The 19,779-nt window shown below is 33.4% G+C and overlaps 1 protein-coding gene across 1 annotated transcript; it reads left to right on the plus strand.

Annotated features, from left to right (window-relative positions):
* Nucleotides 1-7,182: 7,182 nt before the first annotated feature.
* Nucleotides 7,183-18,279, plus strand: LOC100258550 (single-stranded DNA-binding protein, mitochondrial). The gene is made up of 4 exons (XM_002270642.4): nt 7,183-7,583; nt 8,586-8,812; nt 13,929-14,029; nt 17,975-18,279. The coding sequence occupies exons 1-4, from the start codon at nt 7,326-7,328 to the stop codon at nt 18,052-18,054; spliced, it is 666 nt and encodes a 221-aa protein (XP_002270678.1). The 5' UTR covers nt 7,183-7,325; the 3' UTR covers nt 18,055-18,279.
* The last annotated feature ends 1,500 nt before the right edge of the window (nt 18,280-19,779 follow it).

A 19,779-nucleotide genomic window follows, 5' to 3' on the forward strand; every position in this document is an offset into this window, starting at 1 on the left:
CTCAGTTAGGCATTCAAAGCCACCTTGTCAAGTTGGGTGTTCAAAGCCATTTCCTCATATTAGGCATTCAAAGCCATCTTCATCAATTTAGGCATTCAGAACCACCTTCGTCAATTAGGTGTTCAAAGCCACTTCTCCAACTTAGGCGTTGAGAGCCATATTTTCCAGTTTTAGACGGTCAAAGTCATATTCTTCAGTTTAGGCATTTAGAGTCATTTCTTTCAGTTTAGGCATTTAGAGTCATTTCTTCTAGTTTAGGCGTTCAAAGTCATTTCTTTTAGTTTAGGCGTTTAGAGCCATATTTCTCAATTAGGCGTTTAGAGCCATTTCTTTCAGTTTAAGCATTCAAAGCCATAGTTTTTAGGCGTTCAGAGCCATTTCTTTTAGTTTAGGCATTCAAAGCCACATTTTTTAGGCATTTAGAGTCATTTCTTCTAGTTTAGGTGTTTAGAGTCATATTCCTCAGTTAGGCATTCAGAGCCTTTTCTTTCAGTTTAAGCGTTCAAAGTCGTTGTTCACAATTTGGTGTTCACAACCATTTCTTCAGTTTAGGTGTTCAGAGCCACGTTGCTCAATTTAGGCGTTCAAAGCCACCTTCCTCAGTTAGGCGTTCAGAGTCAACTACTTTCGCAGTTTAGGTGTTCAAAGCCACAATTTTAGGCGTTCAAGCCATTTTTTTTTTAGTTTTAAGCATTCAGAGCCATTTTTTTCAACTTAGGCTTTCAAAGCCGCAGTTTTAAGTGTTTAGAGTTGTAATTTTAGATGTTCAAAGCCACATTCCTTGGTTTAGGCATTTAGAGCCACCTTCCTCTATTAGGTGTTTAGAGTCACCTTCTTCAATTTAGTCTTTCAAAGCCACCGTCTTAGATAGGCATTTAGAGTCATAGGCTTTCAAAGTCATTCCCCTCACAAGCATTTAGAGCAACCATTTTCTTTCATAAGCGTTTAGAGCCATAGGCATTCAAAGCCAACGTCTTCAATAGGCGTTCAGAGCCATAGTTTTAGGCATTCAGAGCCACCATTTTCATGGAGGTTCAGAGTCATTTCCTTCATAAGCATTCAAAGTCCCAGGCCTTCTGATCCATTCCTCTCACAAGCATTCAGAGTCATAGTTTAGTTGTTCAAAATTGTTCATCTCGGTCTTGGCATTCAGAGCCACATTTTAGGCGTTCGAAGTCGTGAATTTCCAAGGTTTGCCCTCCTCTATTGTGTGTGATATAACTCTATGAGCTCGTAGCATGTGTCTTGATTGTATTGTTAGATACTTTACACCTTATGTCCTTGTATGGTACGCGTATGGTTTTTCCCTTTGTACTCATTTCTATGTTTTTTGGTGGTTTGATTGCTACTTGACTTCGATATCGATTTTCGAGTCACTTTTGGAGACTTTTCAAGGGTAGTATGGATCCATAGTGTAACTTTAGGGGCACCTTAGGAGTTTCTGTTCTTGCCATTTCATTTTTGTAGGGTTTTAGAGCCTCTTTGTTCTTGTTTTGGTTTAAGAGAGCTCATGTCATATTGGGATAAATTTGGTGATCTTTCTTTTTCTTCAGCAAAGCCCACTTCATTTCGTTTGTGTATACACTCACTTTACTCGTGGACTCTACCGAAGAGGGGCATATTTGTAGACCTCAAAATTTGTCCTAATTTTTTTTTTTTTACATTAATTTTGAGCCCAATTTTGTCCTTAGATTTTAAATCTCAATTACATGTGATATTTTTTTCCCACTCACCCTTTAATTATTAGTTTTTATTATTTTGTAAATTGTTTTATTTTTATTTTTATTTGTTATTATTTTTATTATTATATTATATATATATCCTCTTTCTTCTCTCTCTTCTCTCAACTTTATCTCCTCTCTTCTCCATCTACCCTCACCTACCCCCCATACCTCTGCCCATATCCCCACATCCAAGTCATAACCCTATCTCCTCTCTTTCTTTATTTTATTATTATTTTTATTCTTCTTCCCTCCATGATTTCTTTTTTTGGCTCCCTTCTCACAAAACACACACTCCACGACCCACATACCAAACAACCAACCCATTTTTTCTTCTCTCTACTTGTTCTTTCTCCCGAACATTTCACAACTCCACCCAATCTTCATTCATTTTATTATTATTATTTTTCATCTTTCTTTCTTTTTCTTTTTTTCTCTTTTCCTTTTCTTCCCCACGCCACTTCCCATCTTCAGCAGTCTCCATCACCACTGTCGGTGGCGTGACGTCGATGCCCCCCATCCCCTTTTTCTCCCATTTTCTTTTTTATTGTCTTCCTTTCTTTTTTCTTTTTTTTTTTATTATTTTATTTTATTTTTGTTTTTCAAAAAGCCATTAACCCTCATCGCCGCCAGCGAGCCACTATCGGTCAATGACTCCTTCATCTTTTCTCCCATTCTCTCATTCCCTCACTTTCCCATCACACACATTTTCCAAGCGAGCCACTACCAGCCGGTGACCCTTACTCTTTTCTTCCATTCTCTAATTCCCTCACTTTCCCATCACACACATTTTCCATTATTATTGTCGATGAGCCACTACTAGCCGGTACCAGCCGGTGACCCCTTTATTATTATTATTATTATTATTATTATTATTATTATTATTAGTTGATAATTTATATGATTGTGTTCATTTGAATTATTTAATTTGGATATAATATAATATTGTAGTTTATTTTGGACATGGGTTTGTATATTAAATTGGGTTGATTTTGATTGTAGATTTAAGTTTATATATTAAATTGAGTTTGGATTATGGGATATTAAATTTAGGCTTAATGAAATTTATTTTAAATTATAATGTTTTGGGTTTGATTAATTGAGCTTATATTTTGGCTATTAATTTGAAAATTTTATATTATGGTCTATGACATGTGAGACATTTTTGTTGAGTTATATTTATTAATTTGGACCAATTTTTAATTGGTGAAATTTATTAGACTAATTTGAAGTTTGAATTTGGGTTTGAATAATTATTTTTGGATATATACACTTTGGGTTATTTTTGTTTTTACATGGATCCATTTTGCAAATCTGTTGGTTGAGTACGGATTTATGACATGTGGTACATAGAATTTCATGGAAGAAAGTGAATATCGAAAAATTATAGGAAGACATTGAGTTTGTTATAAATTTGTTTGGGTACACGTTTTATTTTTCACTTTTATTTAGTTTTATTTTTATTAGTTCTCTATATATTTATTAAGTGTGTACAAAATTGAAAAAAATAGTGGTTTTAAAATATTCTTCTTAATAAAAGAAAGTTTTTTATTAATAAAAAATTTTAAAAAAAATGCTTTTAATAGAATTAGAAAAATTGTTTTTAATAATAATTGTCCAAAATTTATTTGTTTAATAAAAATTGTCCAAAAATTGTTTTGTAAATAAAGTTGTCCCAAAAATTAATTTTTAATAAATATGTCCAAAAAATGTTTTTTTAAATGAATTCTTTTTCCTTAATTAAAATGAGATTAAAAGTATTTTTTAGAAATAGAGGATTTAAATTTTTTATTTTTAATTAAAAATTCTTTGCAAATAAAGTTATGTCTTTTTAAATAATTTGTATAAATTACTTTTCTTAAATGAAAACAATTTGAAATACTTATGTAAATAAAATTGTAAAAATTCATTTTTTTTTTTTTTGTAAAAACAAGTAAAAATAATTTTTGTTGTCAAATTGAAATTTTGTAATAAATTCTTTTGATATAATAAGTGTAAATAAATTTTTTTGAAAATTAAATACAAATGAAATTGAATCAAATCACTTGAAGAAAATATTTTGTAAATAAATAAATTGAAATTACTCATTCAAAATTGTTTTTAATAAAATCCTTTAAAATTTTCAAAAAACTATTTTTTTCAAATTTTTTTTATTAGTTCAATAAATCAATTTGCATAATTCTATTGTCATTTATTTTATACATTCTTGTAATTTTATTTTGTCATCATCTTTGTATATATTGTTTCTTTTCTTTAATATTGATATTTATGATTAATTAATTAATTACCTCAATTTTCTTAATTCGTTTAGTAAAAACCGTATGTATACAAACTTAGATGGGTGTTATGGTTCGCCACCGTACCTTCCCAATAGGTAACCTAACCCCCGATCTCATACTCGATTTTTCATAAATCTGTTTTCCTTCAAGAGTCACACTTAAGGTTTTTCTTTATTATTTTATTTTCCCTTTAAACAAATAAAACAAAAATAAGTGATGACTCCAAATCTTTTTCAAAAAATCAAATTTTCACCAAATAAAAAGCAAGTCTGGCCATTCGAGTAGGTACGCACATGAAAAATACGGGTCCACACTTTTTCTAGATAAAATCCAAAAGAAAAATCAATTTTTAATAAAATTGGTTAAAAATCTTTTGTAAATAAACTTGTAAATGTCTTTCTAATTTTGTAGTCAATCACGTGTCTTTAATAAAATTCAACATGGAATTTTTCTTGAAAATAAAATTGTAAAAAATTATTCTTTTCCTTAACAAAATAAATAAAAATCATTTCTTTCAAATAAAATCAAAATAAACTCTTTTTTTTAGTGAAATTACATTCAATAATCTCCTTTAATAAAAACAAGAGAAATTCTTTGAAAATAGATTTGAATATGAATAAAATTAAATCTTTTAATAAATAAATGAAAACTTTGTGAATAATCAAATTAAAGTCATAAATTTGAATTTTTTTTATGTAAATAAAATTTTTTTGTGAAATAAGGAATCGCATATGATTTTTTTTTGTTTGCCTTTTAAAAAGCAATCTAAAATAAGTGATGATTTTAAATTTTTCACAAATAAAAAGTGAGTCTTTACATGATATATTAATATATGGTGTGTATAAAATATAAAATGACGTGTACATATCACATATAGTAATATTATGGGAGGAGTCTCAATGTGTTTTCCTTTTTTAATTCCTCTATTTATAAAAATATTACAATAATAGAGGATTGTATTTACAATGGTCATGCAATCATGGATCCAGACAATATTCCGAAGGTGCCACGTGGATTAATATTGTTAGTCATCCCATGTTTTTTTCCTTTTCTACCCTCCATGTTTCCTGTGATGCGGAGGAAATCCACGTGGATTATTACAAATGTATATTTTTATATTATAAAATAATCCACCTCATACTGTAATATAAAAATAATAAACAAATATAATACAATAAAAATAAAGAAAGAGTAAATTTGGAGGCTTTTCCATGAAATTTGTCACCCCTTGGTTTATGATAGAAAATCCTAAAAAAATAAGAAAATAAATTCAAAAAGAGTTTTTTCCATAATCTACTGCTTTATGGGTTAACCTTAAGGGGTAGTTCAATTGATCCGGCCTTGAGTTTACTCCCAATGGTCATTAGAACTTCAAGGCTCGTGAAATTAGTCAAAATGCGCATAAACGGTTATAAAAAAAAAAAAAATCTACTGCTTTTATGGGTTAGGAATTTTGGGGAAGTTATACACAAAAACCCATCAAAACTTTGATTTGAAGAAATGGGTATCTTAGATTTGGTGGGTTGATGAAATGCATAGATTTGGTGGAAGAAGGCTTCTTCCGCTTACCTTTTTCATAATGTTTGAAATCATCACTATTTGATGAGATTTTTGCAAGCACTCCATCAATTTTTATTTTTATTTTTTTCTTTCAAATAAAAGAATGATTTATTTTTCGTTGAATGGGGCTCCGTGGTGTAGCTATTTCTGCCTATTGATTAACGTGTGCACATATAATTAAAAATTGTTAAAAAAGAAAAAGAAAAATTATGCAAGTAATTTAAAAAATTAATACAATTTTTTTTTTAATTTAATGAAATATAAATCTTTTATTTATTTATTTATTTATAACATCAAGTTAATAGTATAAAATATTCAATTTTAAAAATATAATTTCTTAATAAGGTTTTTTTTTTATTTTAGTTGTTCTATAAAATTATTTTTATTACACAACCAAATATGTTTTTCTTTAAAAAAAACAAAAAACAAAAAACCATGGTTTTAAAAATCGAGTCGAACTGACTGGTTCGATTGCCGGCCGGTCATGGTTTCTGTTTCGATCTGGTCCGATCAATTGGACCATTGAACGGGGGTCGGATCGTTTGAATCGACGGTTCAACCGGTGAACCAGACGAACTAACTAGTTTTCTCTGAACCGACTAGTTTAATTAAATTTAATTTTTTTTATAAAAAAAAAAACAATATCAAAACGACGTGATTTTAGAGGATATATAATGAAAATCAAAGGTGCAAACTACAACCCTCCCTCCCCCCACAGCAGTTGCCGTCCTGCCACTCCGTCCACCACCGACGCGCTGTGACCCATGACACCCAGACAACTCCCGTCGGCGACCGTTACAAGCTGACAACCCTCCCTGTCATCGCCTCTTCCCAGTTCCCCGCCGCGGCTTTGAAAACCGATATCGAAAACCTTCTTGTCGTTGAAAACCACCCCAACTGACTGGTTATTTGATGGTGTTAAACGACATCTAGGACATCAACATCGATTGGTATTCCAAGTTAAAGGAAAAGTTGAAGTTTGTAAGTGGTGATGGTGATGGGCACGTCATCATCACAAGCCGACTGCCCCGCAAAGTAAGAATGATGGTGGGCCCTCACAATTTGTATCACATGCAGTCTCCATTAACATCCATGGAGCACACGTGGCAATTCAAGGAAAATTGGATGCACTTAAAAAATATAGGTTGAAATTGAAGGATGAGATTATAGAGCAGTGTGATGGCCTCCCATTAGAAATGCACACTGTGGGAGCTGTGATTGAGGACCAGATCCTAGGAAAAGGGTAATGTCTAAGCATTTATGGTATTGTTAGTTTTTATTTGTTTTAATGGTTTCATAATTTAATTCATTTAAAAAATTTTATATTATGAAATAAGGTTTAAAAGTTATTTGTTAATTGTCAAAACAAAATCCATGATTTCAATTTTAGATAAAATTTATTAATTTAAATTTTTTTAATAATATATAAAATAAAAAATATATATATTTGATGTCACCGGTTCGACGGTCGATTCGATCAGTGAACCGTGAATCGGTAACTTTTTCGGTTCAAAGACAGGTTTGATTATAAAAACATTGCAAAAAATCACTTTTTAAAATCCAATTACCAAATACAATTTTGTTTCTAAAAACACCAAAATTTGTTTTTAAAAACTCGGAAGTATTTTTAAAAAGACTTTTCAAACATTCCCTTAGACTCATGTTTTTGAGTAGGGGGAGCATCATTTCTTTTGAGTGCCAACTCTCGGCAGGGTTTAGGGTTTAAGCCACAAACCATAAGCCAGCTCAAAGCATTAGTGAGAAAATGGCGATGGCCACACTTTCAAGACGACTCCACCGTCTCCTTCTCTCAAACCCCAAAACTTGTCAGTTCTCCATTCCCTTTTCCACTTACCTCTCTTCTCACGAAAGCTCCGATTCAAGCTCCGATTCTGACTCCGTCTCCGATTCCGACAAACTCACTGTCGACCCTATCGCTGATTCACCGCCGACTGACACCACTCAGAATCGCATGGTGGTGGATCGGCCTTTGGAGAACGGCTTGGATGTTGGGATTTACAAGGTATACTCTATTCACACCTTCAATATTTCTCTCCTTCTTATTCTTCTTCTTATACTTGAGTTGTCTTTGAATGCTGGGAAACTGTTGGGGAGGAAAATGAATTGACGATTTGAAAATGATTTTTATTCGGGGGTTTTATTTTGGAAGCCTGATAGAGGTTCAGGGAAAAGGGAAGGAATTAGATCAAAAGTTTTCATTTCTTTTGCTGTTCTACTTCTAATTATGCTACTTTTGGTTGCCGAGAAAATTTTGGAAACGAAAATAAATTGAAAATTTTAAGGCATTGTTCTGTGGACCTCCATGAAAAAATATCATCGGTCGGCGGTTTGGCGAAAATGCAGAGTTTGGATCTTTATTTATTTATTTTTGTAAGTTTCTTGGCATCGAAGATTCGAAATAGAGGGTCAGGATTATCTTATATACTAGGGTTTACATTTCTCTGCTTCTTTCTTCTTCTCCTGCTTATTCTTATTTATGTTTGGTTGCTGAGAAAATGTTAGCGACGAAAATTAATTAATAATTCGATTCTTGGTTTTGAGTCATCCCTCTTACATTATTTGGCAACCCCATAAAAAACTCTTCTGTTTAATAAAAATAGAGTCTGATTCTTAATTTTCTCTTAAGTTTTCTTGGAAGCCTAATAGGGTTTCAGTGTTTGATGGGTTGTTGAGAAGAGATTGCGAAAGAAAATAAATTAAGTTTTAGGTTTTAGATTTTCCACTCCAATTTGTCTGATAGAACTATCTGGCTAAAACATAGAATTTGAAAACTCCTTTTCCTTTTCATTTTCTTAGAAAATAGATTGTAGGGTGTGTTTGATTGTTGGGAAAAAGCGTGAAAGGAAAAAAAAATATTAATTTTGAGTGCTAGAGGCAAGAAACGCAACATAATGCAAGTACCAGACACAGATGATGATTTGAAATTTCATATTCTTTTGTCTTTACTTGGTATTTTTGGAACCAAAGGAATGGTTAGCGTTTTTATTGGTGGTTTTGTGTATAGGCAATATTGGTGGGGAAGGCAGGACAGACACCATTGCAGAAGAGGCTGAGGAGTGGAAGAATGGTGACCTTGTTTTCGGTTGGGACAGGTGGGATTCGGAACAACAGGAGGCCATTGGATAATGAGGATCCAAAAGAGTATGCTAATCGAAGTGCTGTTCAGTGGCATAGGGTCACTGTGTATCCTGAGAATTTGGGGAATATTGTAATGAAGCATGTCTCACCTGGGTAAGGTTTTGTCCTACACATTTCTGAGTAAATTTGATACTTGATTCATGTCACTTATAATGTGATGTTTATTCATTATAGAATAATTTTCTTTTGCATAGAATACTATTTGTTCCTCTTGAATATTATTATTGATAATATTATCATTCTACAAACAAAACGTGACTTTGTATAAGTGGGAGCATTAGTGGGTTGACTTTTGGTTCCTTGCATAACATTGATTTAGAAGCTTTGGAGATCCCCTTCCCTGAGGAGAAGGTCCTTGCTGCTTTATCTAGCTTAAGTGGGGATAAAGCCCTTGGTTTGGATGACTTTTTGACATTTTTGTTGGGATTTTGTGAAAAGGGAGATGATGGGATTTGTTTTTTTTTTTTTTTTTTTTTTTGTTGCAAAATTCCATGATTTAGGGACCTTTTAGAGTAGTTTAAATGCCACATTTATGGTCTTGGTTCCAGAGAGAGAGAGAGAAGGGGGGGGGGGGGGGGTGGGTGGGGTGGAGACACCTAAAGGACTTTAGACTAATTAGCTTGGTAAGATGTTTATACAAACTACTAGCAAAGGTCCTAGTCAATCAACATAAGAAAGTGGTGGGTAACTTAGTTTTGAATTTTTAACATTTGTGGCGAGGGGACAAATTTTGGATGTTGTTTTGATAGTAAATAAAGCAATTGATTCTAGACTTAAAGGCAGCTCAAGAAGGATCATTTACAAGCTTGGTATTGAAAAGACTCACAACCATGTAAATTTGAGTTTTGTTTTTGCAATTTTGGAAAAAATGGGTTTTGGCTCCAAGTGGATTAGATGGTGCATCTCTATAGTTCATTTCTCTGTCTTGATCACTGGGCCCCCATCAAGTTTCTTCCAAAACTTTAAGGGTTTGAGACAAGGAGATCCTTTGTCCCCTTATTTTTTCATCTTGGCAATGGAGACTCTCTCCCACATTCTTATAAGGGCAAAGAAGGGAGGGTTTATTGATGGCTTTCTAGTAAGGGGAAGAGATGGAGTGGGGGTGAGGTATCCCATTTGTTATTTGTGGGTGATACCCTCATTTTTTATGATGCTAGTAAGGAGAATCTAGAGTACCTGAGTTGGGTGTTTATATAAGGTTAAAGATCGACCAAAAGAAAAGTGAGCTAATCCTTGTTAGGGAGGTCTCAAATCTAGAGATCTTGTTGGGGTTTTAGGTTGCAGGGTGGGTGTCCCCCCAACCACCTATTTAGGCCTCCCAAAAGAGGCTTGCTTTATGGAAGAGACTATATCTATCAAAAGGTGGAAGACATACTCTAGTAAAGAATACTTTTTTCAATTTGCTGATTTATTTCATGTTCCATTTTGTCATTCCAAATAAGGTAGTTGTTAGGTTAAAAATGATTCAAAGGAACTTTCTGTGGGGAGGGGGGCTTTGGAACAAAAGCCACATTTAGTGAATTGGTCTATTGTTTGTTTGGAGAAATATAAAGGGGGCTTGGTTATGAGAAATTTATCAATCTTTAATAAGGCTTTTTTGGGAAAATGGTTTTGAAGATTTGTAATTGAAAGGAATCTTTTTGATAAGTGTAAATGAAAGGGATCTTCAATGAAAATGAGTAGTTGTAGGAAAGCATGGGCAAGATGAAGGGGGGTGGTGCACTAAAGAAGTGAGAGAAGGGTATGGTGTGGGGATGTGGAAAGCAATTAGAGGCAGTTGGGAGATTTTCAAGGGTAAAACAGGTTTTAAGGTTGGGTCTAGAAGCAGGGTGAAGTTCTTGAAGGACAAGTGGTGTGGGGACATTTTTTTGCAGGAATCATTTCTAGAGCTCTATTCTATAGCTTCTTCAAAAAATGATTGAGTGGGCGACCTTTTTGGATGGTGGTAGCTAGAGTCCTAGGTTTACAAGGTAGTTGCATGATTGGGAATTAGAAAAGGTACAAGTCTTTTTTGGGAGGTTGTGCGAACACTCCATTACTTTGGGGACTGATGATACTATGGTGTGGGTGCCTACGAAGAATGGTACTCTTTTCAGTTAAGTCCTTTTATTCCTCTTTGGCAAATAGGAGAGCGAAGGCGTTCCCTTATGGCATCTAATGGAATTCTTGGGTACCATCAAGAATCAACTTCTTTGCTTGGGAAGCAATTTGGGTCAGGATTTTGACTCTAGACTAATTCAAAAGGAAGGATTGAAGGATTCCTAGTAGATGCTAAATGTGTAAGGAAGAAGAAGAAACATGCGACCATTTTATTTATTGTTTGAAAGCACGCACTTTATGGAAATTGATTTTTGCGCTTTTTGGTGTACAATGGGTGATAAGCATTCTATAGTTAGAGGGGTTCTTTAAAGTTGTCATGGGTCCTTTCAAGGAAAAAAGAGATAAAATGCTTGGAAGGTTGCTCTATTTTACTCGTTTTGGATAATATGGAGGGAGAAAAATAGAAGAACTTTTGACAATTGTGAAAGCATGAATCAAACAATTAAAAATTCTTTTTTGCATTTTTTTTGAGACTAGGTTAAATTGTGTATTGGAGATGGTTCTTTGTCGTTGTTAGACTTTGTGGATTGGTTAAGTTCTCTTTAGGTCATAGTTGCTGGTTTTTGTGTCTTCGTGCCCCTTTTTGGTCTTTTGGTTGCTTTGTATACGTCGTGTATACGTTTTGTTTTTATGCTTTATACAATCTTTTCTTAACTATGAAATAGAAATAAAAATGATAATCTTAAGGCTGTCACACTGGAATGCTGGATATTGGAGTGATAACATATTATGACTAGACAAGTTTTGAAGCTTTGAATAATCGATGTAAAAACAAAATGGAGAATTCCTTGGGCATTTGCAATGATGTGTTGTGTGTGTTAGCATTTGGTTGGAGGTGGAGGTGATTTTTTATGGTTCTTGGTGGCCTGTGATTTGTAATTTCAACAAGCATACCGAATCATCATTTTCCAGGTTTCATGACGGTTGTCTAGGTGCCTGTTAACACCTAAATGCTAAATTTTAAATAACTATTGGAGTGTATATCATTCCAGTGGATGAGCATTAGGATTACAGGAGATTTTTATGCCCAGGGGTTTTGGTAGCTGCATGGAATTCATTTTATGCTTGTTGGGATTGTGTTCAGTTGAATTTCCCAAGTATACAAAGAGCAGAACTATCTTCAGCACGTACAATCTATGTATGTTGATGGAAAGTCTGCAAAAGTGTAGTAAGAGGGAGAGTTGGTTTGCATTGGATGGATGAGTAGATGTAGATAACATTAGAAAAGCATGCGGCTGCTAGATTGTGAGATTGGTTTCAATAGGCTTTACTTAGGAGGTATAGTTTGATCATCCAAAGTAATACAAGAAATACCAATAAGGAAAATGATCATGGAATCATGTGTGAACTGTGTTCAAGTTGAGCATGCCATAAGGGAAGAGGGAAGAGGAATAACAAATTGTTGTCTTAGTCACAAGATCACTTTCTTATGGTAAGATATCCCTGTTAATAGGTAAGGGGACACCATTATTTGTCTTACCAACCAAAAATAGTTGGTTTTGATTGCTTCTACTTTAGAAAGCTTGTTTTCTAAATGTGCTTATTTTAAAGAGTTCTGACATGCATTGGGAAATTTGATAACCAAAAGACATTCGGAAGTAGAAAAGAAAAGAAAAGAAAAGAAAAGAAATTACAAATTCCACCCAATCAGACATGCTATCAATAAAATCGCAGGACACCTTCCTATCTCAATAAACTCCAAGCAACCATGTAAGGAGTATTATTGAACCAATCTTGGTTAATTTGCTCTGATTTTTCAGTTAGCCATTGTAATGTGCTTCATTTGCGTAGTTAGGGGCTCCTTTTTTATAACCTAGAGGACCACCCCCACTCTTTGATTGGCATCTTTTATGTATATTCTTGTTTGCCTATGAAAAGAAATGTTATTTTGGATATTTTGATGAAAATGTTATCGAGATAGGCATCCATTAATAGGGAAGACAAAAGTAACAAATTCTAGATCCAAAACGCAAATGCTGTTGACAAGAAGATGATTTTATGAATTTTGTGTCCCAATCCAAACAAAAGGATTATGATTTTTGTGGAATACAATGGATGTAAGTGTTTTTGACATGTCTAGAATGGTTATATTATAGAAAAAGGTTATCATAGATTTATATGTTTAATTTTTTTCCTTACATAATTCAATTTATATCTTCAGATTTTCACCCATAAACCAACCAAAAGGTTACTTTGTAGTGGTGAATTTTCCATTTTGTGAGTAAAACCATATGTCAATACTTTAAATGGTATGAGGTGCATGATTTAGACAATTAATTCTATGTTGTGAACTTTATACACAAAACCTAAAATCCTGACTTAAGGTCTTCATCATTGATACACCTTTGTTTAATTTGCATAAGTTCTCTAGTATACCAAATTATTCAGTGGAGTAAAGCAGAATAGCTTCTTGTACCTTTTGGGAGAAGCCTTGGTTATGAGGAGGACAAATTCGTTCCCCAAGTTAATGACAACCTCTATACATTGCAATATTTATGGACCAAAGACTCTTTAGGTTAATGGGCTTGAACTTAAGCATAGAATGCTGGTTTACCCAAAGTTTCTCCTGGGTTTGACACAATCAAGCATTCCTAAATTTTTCGACCATATGTTTTTCAATTCTTAACAGCAGGATCCTGAGATGATTACTAAGCCAAAAGGTATAATCATTCTAGGTTTCTCTGTTAGATTAGTCTTTTGTCTCAATGGATACAGTTTACATAAATAAGAAATGTTTTGGTGTTGTTATTGGAAGGTTACACTATGTTGTTCATGAGATTTTTGGGTAGCTTCACTTGTTCCCAAAGCTAGGCATTTCATGTCTTTTTATTTTAAGTTTATTTTTCTTAATGTTTCTCATACTTTTTTTTTTTTTAATATAGTTTTGTCATTCCTCCATGATTTTCCAACTTTCCCGTTGTGGTATGGTTTATCAACTTTCCTCTTGCTGTGGAATTTTTTTCACCATTATCTTATATTTATTTATTTATTTTGTTTAAATTGATTTTGTGGATTTTTGTCCTCTAATATTTATTTTGTTTGACTTTCTTTTGGGCTCACACTTGTTCCCAATCTTGTTAATATTGTTTTGGTATGTTGTTTATTACAGTTCAGTTTTGTATTTGGAGGGGAATTTGGAGACTAAAATCTTTACCGATCCAGTAACTGGTCTTGTTCGACGTATACGAGAGGTCGCCATTCGAAGAAATGGTACATTCATGATTTTTTTCTTTCATTGTTGAGATTTCTCAATAATTGTGAGTAAATTATTTGGCTTGATAATGTGTGTGTTTGTGTGTATTTGTTGTCTAGTATATATATATTTTTGTCAAAATTGTTTAGTATATTTTAACCATGAATATATGTATGTGTATGTTGCAAAAAATGTTTTTCTTTTGGGTAAAATATAAGAATATATTAAAAGCCCAAGAAAGGATGCAACAATGTACACGCATAGTGTAAAAAAAAAGTGCCTTAAAACAAAATGAAAGGTGGGTTGGGTGTGAGAAATTTAGCTCTGATGAATAGCGCTCTTTTAAGTAAGTGGAATTGGCGGTTTGCCAATGAAAGAGAGGCTTTTTGGAGGCGAGTCATCAGTCACAAGTATGGTGAAGAGGAGGGGGGATGGCGCACTCGGGCAGTAAGTGGGAGGTACAGTGTTGGGCTTTGGAAAGCAATTAGGAAGGAGTGGTTGTTTTTAAATGGTAGGTTGGCCTACCAAGTGAGTACTGGGCAGAGAGTGAGATTCTGGATGGATAAGTGGTGTGGAGAAGAGCCACTTTGTGAGTCATTCCCTTCTTTATTTTCCATTTCTTTGTCTAAGAATGCTTGGGTATCGGATGTTTGGAATCCTGTTGGTGATGGGGATGGCTGGACCCCTCTTTTCGCAAGGGCGTTTAATGATTGGGAGATTGAGTTGGTAGAGCGTTTTTTGCATAAGATCCAAGCCTTCCGGCTACAAAGGGAGGAGGAAGATAGAGTGTTTTGGACAACATCAAAGTGTGGCGCTTTCTCAATCAAGTCTTTTTATTCTATTTTGGAGTCTGGAGGTTCTTCTTTGTTCCTTAGTGATAGTTTTTGGAGGGTGAGAGTGTCTCTTAAGGTAGCCTTCTTCGCTTGGGAGGCTTCCTAGGGTAAAGTCTTAACTTTGGAACAACTTCAAAGGAGGGGTTCTCATTGGCAAACATGTGTTTTCTATGCCTTTCTAAAGTAGAAATGGTGGATCACCTTTTACTTCATTGTGTAAAGACGTGGGTCCTATGGAATCTTCTTTTCTCCCTTTTTGGTGTGGCTTGGACTCTTATTGTGTACAGTGAAGGAAACTCTTCTTGGGTGGCATGGAGCGTTTGTGGGGAAAGTTTGAAAGAAGGCGGCTTGACAAATGGCCCCCTTATGTATATTTTGGTTAGTCTGGAAGGAAATGAATTTATTAGCTTTTGGGAATGAGGAGCTTTCGTTTCAAAGACTGAAATATTCTTTTGTATGTAATCTTTGGTCTTGGGTTAGAGTATCTTTAGTTTTGAACCCTTCTTCTCTTGTATGTTTTTTAGATTGGTTAGGCTCTAAGTAAGGGAAGGTGGTGTGTTGCTATCCTCTCCCCTTTGGAGTGTGTCTTTGGGCTTTTTTTTATACTCCCTGTATACTTTGAGGGCATTGTTTTTGGTGCTTCCTCTTCTCGTTTAATATACATCCTTTTATCTATCAAATATATATATATATCCCTACCTTCAGGACAGCGAAGAAAGGGGTGATCAAATGTCTTGCCTTTAGCTAATCAAATCATGTTTCTGTTTAGGGGTTTTGAAGGGCTTCTTAATCTATTACAAGTTTTGGTATTCATTTTGAACTCTAAAACTTCAAAATGACGTTAGCTTGCAGAATTATTGAGAGCACAAAAGATAGACAAGAGAAGAATAAGACTGAAGGGAACCAGAGTCCAAACTCCTATAATCAGAAAAAATGAGAGAGATAAACAAGATGTGGAATGGGCAGCAACAAGGATAGCTCATCAGTGTCCTAATCTGATAAATTATACTGAAAATTAAGGTTTCAGGTAGACAGCAACATGAAAATGCAATTAAGATTAGGATAGATGGTCTTTTTGGATATTTATTCCAGCAAAGAAGGAAAAGACACTATGAGGAGGTATCATGTGCTTATATAGACTATGGATGTGCCTATCTGCTGAGTTCACAATTCTAAACTTTCTAAGTTTATCATTACCACCCCTCTCAAAAGTGGGGACAAGGAAAATTGAAATATTAAGCAATATTTTTTTCATCATTTGGAAGTACCTTCGAGATTATGATTCAAATCTTCCCCATTTTAGCAAATTTTGTTCTTGGTTCCTTACCATCACATTCAAGATGACTTGCTGTCCGTTTCCTTTCCCCTTGTATTGCACTTTCCTTCCAAGAATCCATTGGCCATCAATTTTTTTATTTTTATTTTCTATTTTTATTATTATTTTCTTCTTCATTAAGATTTTCCTTCGACATCTTTATCATTATGCTGACCATTTCTTTTCACCAAATTAAATTAAATCTTTGGATCTCTATCAATTCTTTAAAATTTTTGTACATGTGGATTATGAGTCTAAGCTAGGTGGTGTCTCGTTCAAATAGCATGTTCTGCATTTTGGTTGGAGCAATTAAACATAATAGAGGATTGTCCATGAGGCTTGGCACAAAGTGGCAGAGGATTGGAGTTAGGGTGGGGACGAGTGAGATTCAAAGTATGATCTCATGCAACATGCTAAAGGAAAGAAAAAGTTGTATATTTACCTATAAAACAATGTCCCAAAATAGGATCAGTCACTCTTTTGCTCACCCTCTTTTAACTCATTCTTAATTAAAAGAGAATGAAGATTACGAGTTCTACAAGTATGAAAAACTCCTCTCAAAATTCAATAATCCCCATAACTTGGAAAGAAGCAGCATCATACCACAGCATCCCTCCGAATAATTGTAGGAATAGTGATCTTAAAAGATTCGGGAGTTCCTCTGTGTCAACATAGCGTCAAAACAACACAATCTCAATACCACAAGGTTTTCTCTCTTCCTTTACCAACAGTCTAAAACAAAGAAATGAACATCCTCCCAAGTCCACACTGTTGATACTCTTTTTACAGAAGAGAACTGTGGAACTGCAATATATGGCATGGTGATAACTAGTGTCCTTGCTTCTTTCTCATGAAGCACGCTTATTTGGAGATAACATTTATTTTCCTATCTATGAATAATGGCCATTGTTTTCAGGGGGAAAGGCTATTTAGGAATTATCTACCATTAAGTTTCCAAAGCAGTCATAGTTCTGAGAAAATTTTTATGATGAAATAACCTTGGCATCCTGAGAATCCCTAATACGCTTTTATGGGTTGTCATTTTTTTTTACTCTTTGACATCATTCTCCATTCCGTCTTCTTTCACTCATTATTGGTTATGAACTGTTGATCTGTTATTTTGTAGTAAGAAATCTTGACGCTCTAGGTACTAAGCTTTGGTGTTGTCACTGATTTGCTGAAGTACAAATAAAGCTAGTAAATTTTAAGTGCAGATATATCATTGAATGTGCTTTTATTATTTTCTGCATATCATCCGATGTTATTTGAGTCTCCTGCTTTCTTCTATACCTTGATTAACATCAAGGAATAGTGGAAAACCAAAGGTCAAATTTGTGCAAAGGGTTTTTAAGTATTGTCAATAGACATCTCCATCTTATTTCTCAGGAGAAAAATTTGCACTGAACATCAGAAAGATGATTTATTTTTTATTTTGTTTTTGGGTTTTTTTTTTATTATTATTTTTTATAATGATAGGTAAATTTTGTCTCTAGTAGGACTTGGACCTAGAACCTCTCACAAACCCTCTCCAACTCTATACCACTTGAGCCAGGCCTTGAGGGCTTCAAAACATCATTTATTTTTAATTAGATAACACCAAAATGGTTAAGCCACCAAATCACCTGGACCACACAGCTGTCAAATAATCACAGAAAGAAAGGAAAACGGCTTTCTTAAAAGCAAAATCTAGACATAACCACAAACATAAAAGTTGAGTAGCTGATTTGTTTGGTGAATAAGGCCTACCACTTGTTAAATGATTGCCAGGATTATATTAGGAGTTTCTCAAACTTGTTTTTCTTTCGACTTCTCAGGTCGCCTTGTGTTTTTGGGAAAAGGAGGTGATGGCGATCAAGCCTCAAACGTGGAACTGAAAGGCGCCGGCTACTATTGAAAGCAGGGCTCAAGAATGAGAGTTGGTAAAGGTTTTATCGTTGGAAAACCATTCTAACATTTGTAATTTTTTTTTTCTTAGCCATAAGATAGAGTAGTTGAAATGGAGGGATGCAAATGATGTTTGTCACCTCCTATTTTGTGTATGGGTTTCTTTTATGGAAATTTGCAGTACTTCATTAATTTTAACTTACATATCATGGATCTATGTACATGTTTTTCTTCATATTTTATTTGTTTACATATATGCACAAATGTCAAATATAATTTATTTTTTTTTCATACATACACAAGACACTTATACCGATTACACGAGACTTATATAAGCTTTCTCATTGTGAATCTATTTGCATGTTTTTCTTCATTTTTCTTATTTGTTTTCCATCCCAAACCATTGAAAACATTGTTTTAAATATACCCATCTCTGCCTACTCTCTATTCGGAGTGTTTTTCTTTATTTCCCTTGTTTGTTGAATTCATCATAATGACACGAGTCAATCAAGGTACTTTGTTAGAGTATAGTATGTTCATGGTATGTTTGGTAGTGATTTTAAAAAACATTTTTAGTATTTCTAATACATGAATGATAAATACTTTTAAGTGTTAAAAATATTAGAAATATTTTTTAAAATCACTATCAAATGAACTTTCGGTCTTAGTATATAAATATATGAAATAAATTAATTAAAATTACAAGGGAAAGTAGTGAAAAAAAGGAAGTAAAAGACTTAAGTGATCATCGGATTCGCATGTTATTTTTTGTGCCATCATGTTCAATCTTAGCATATATGTATATGAAATAAATTAAAATTACATGGGAAAGTAGGAAAAAAAAAAAAGGAAATGAAATACCAAGTGATCATTGGACACACTTCTTATTTTTTTGTTTTAAAAAAATAAAATAAAATGGTAGTAACTTTTATATAAAATACAGAATTCTTTGAAACTTATTTTTTAAAAACTAATGATTTTTTTTTTAAAAAAAATATTTTAAAAAATTGAGGTATTAAAATGATTTTACTAAATAGAAAGCGTATCTAAATTAGCACTAAACATTAAAAAAAAGTTGACCAAATTTTCTTATTTTCTAAAAAAATGAGTTATAATATATATTAAATATTTTAATAATGAAAATGAAAATAGACTTTTCAAATATAAAAAGACTATTTTCATATAATATGAATCTATTATATTTATAAAAGGAACTTTAAATATATATTATTTTTATTTTTCAGATTTCTCAATCTTTCCTTTTATTTTTTATTAGAGATAATACTAAAATCAAAATTTACATGTTTCTATTTTAAGAAACAACTACTTTGGTTTTTTGTACTCTCAAGAGGATAATTTTCACATCATTTGGTCAATAGTCATCTAAAGGATATTGTGAGAGTGACATGTCATTCAAAGTATAATCATATTTGCATCCACCCCCATCACTTCTTTTCCTCTAATCTTTTCATAAGCCTAATAAAAGTTGTGTTTGTCACCCATGAATAGACAAATAATCATCCCTATTAATGCTACATTACCATGTTCTATGGCTCTAGCCAAGCTTGCCCTGTCAGAAACCCAACCCGACCCCGCTTAATCCCTTTGAGGCTAAGCCTGAGCTCGACTCAAGTGATCCCAACAAATCCATAAACATTATGTATGCACGAGTTGAGATTTTAACCCTGCAAAAAGCGGAAAATGTGACATATCTAACCATTAACCAACTTCGTAA

This window comes from Vitis vinifera, chromosome 2 (genome assembly GCF_030704535.1).
Source record: "Vitis vinifera cultivar Pinot Noir 40024 chromosome 2, ASM3070453v1".
In the NCBI taxonomy this organism is placed as follows: domain Eukaryota; kingdom Viridiplantae; phylum Streptophyta; class Magnoliopsida; order Vitales; family Vitaceae; genus Vitis; species Vitis vinifera.

What these genes read in the sequence shown, in the direction of transcription:
- LOC100258550 (XM_002270642.4), top strand. Translation starts at nt 7,326, where the DNA reads ATGGCGATGGCCACACTTTCAAGACGACTCCACCGTCTCCTTCTCTCA. An exon ending in TGGATGTTGGGATTTACAAG is followed by an intron (nt 7,584 to 8,585) that starts GTATACTCTATT and finishes TTTTGTGTATAG; the next exon opens with GCAATATTGGTGGGGAAGGC. An exon ending in GGTCGCCATTCGAAGAAATG is followed by an intron (nt 14,030 to 17,974) that starts GTACATTCATGA and finishes TCGACTTCTCAG; the next exon opens with GTCGCCTTGTGTTTTTGGGA.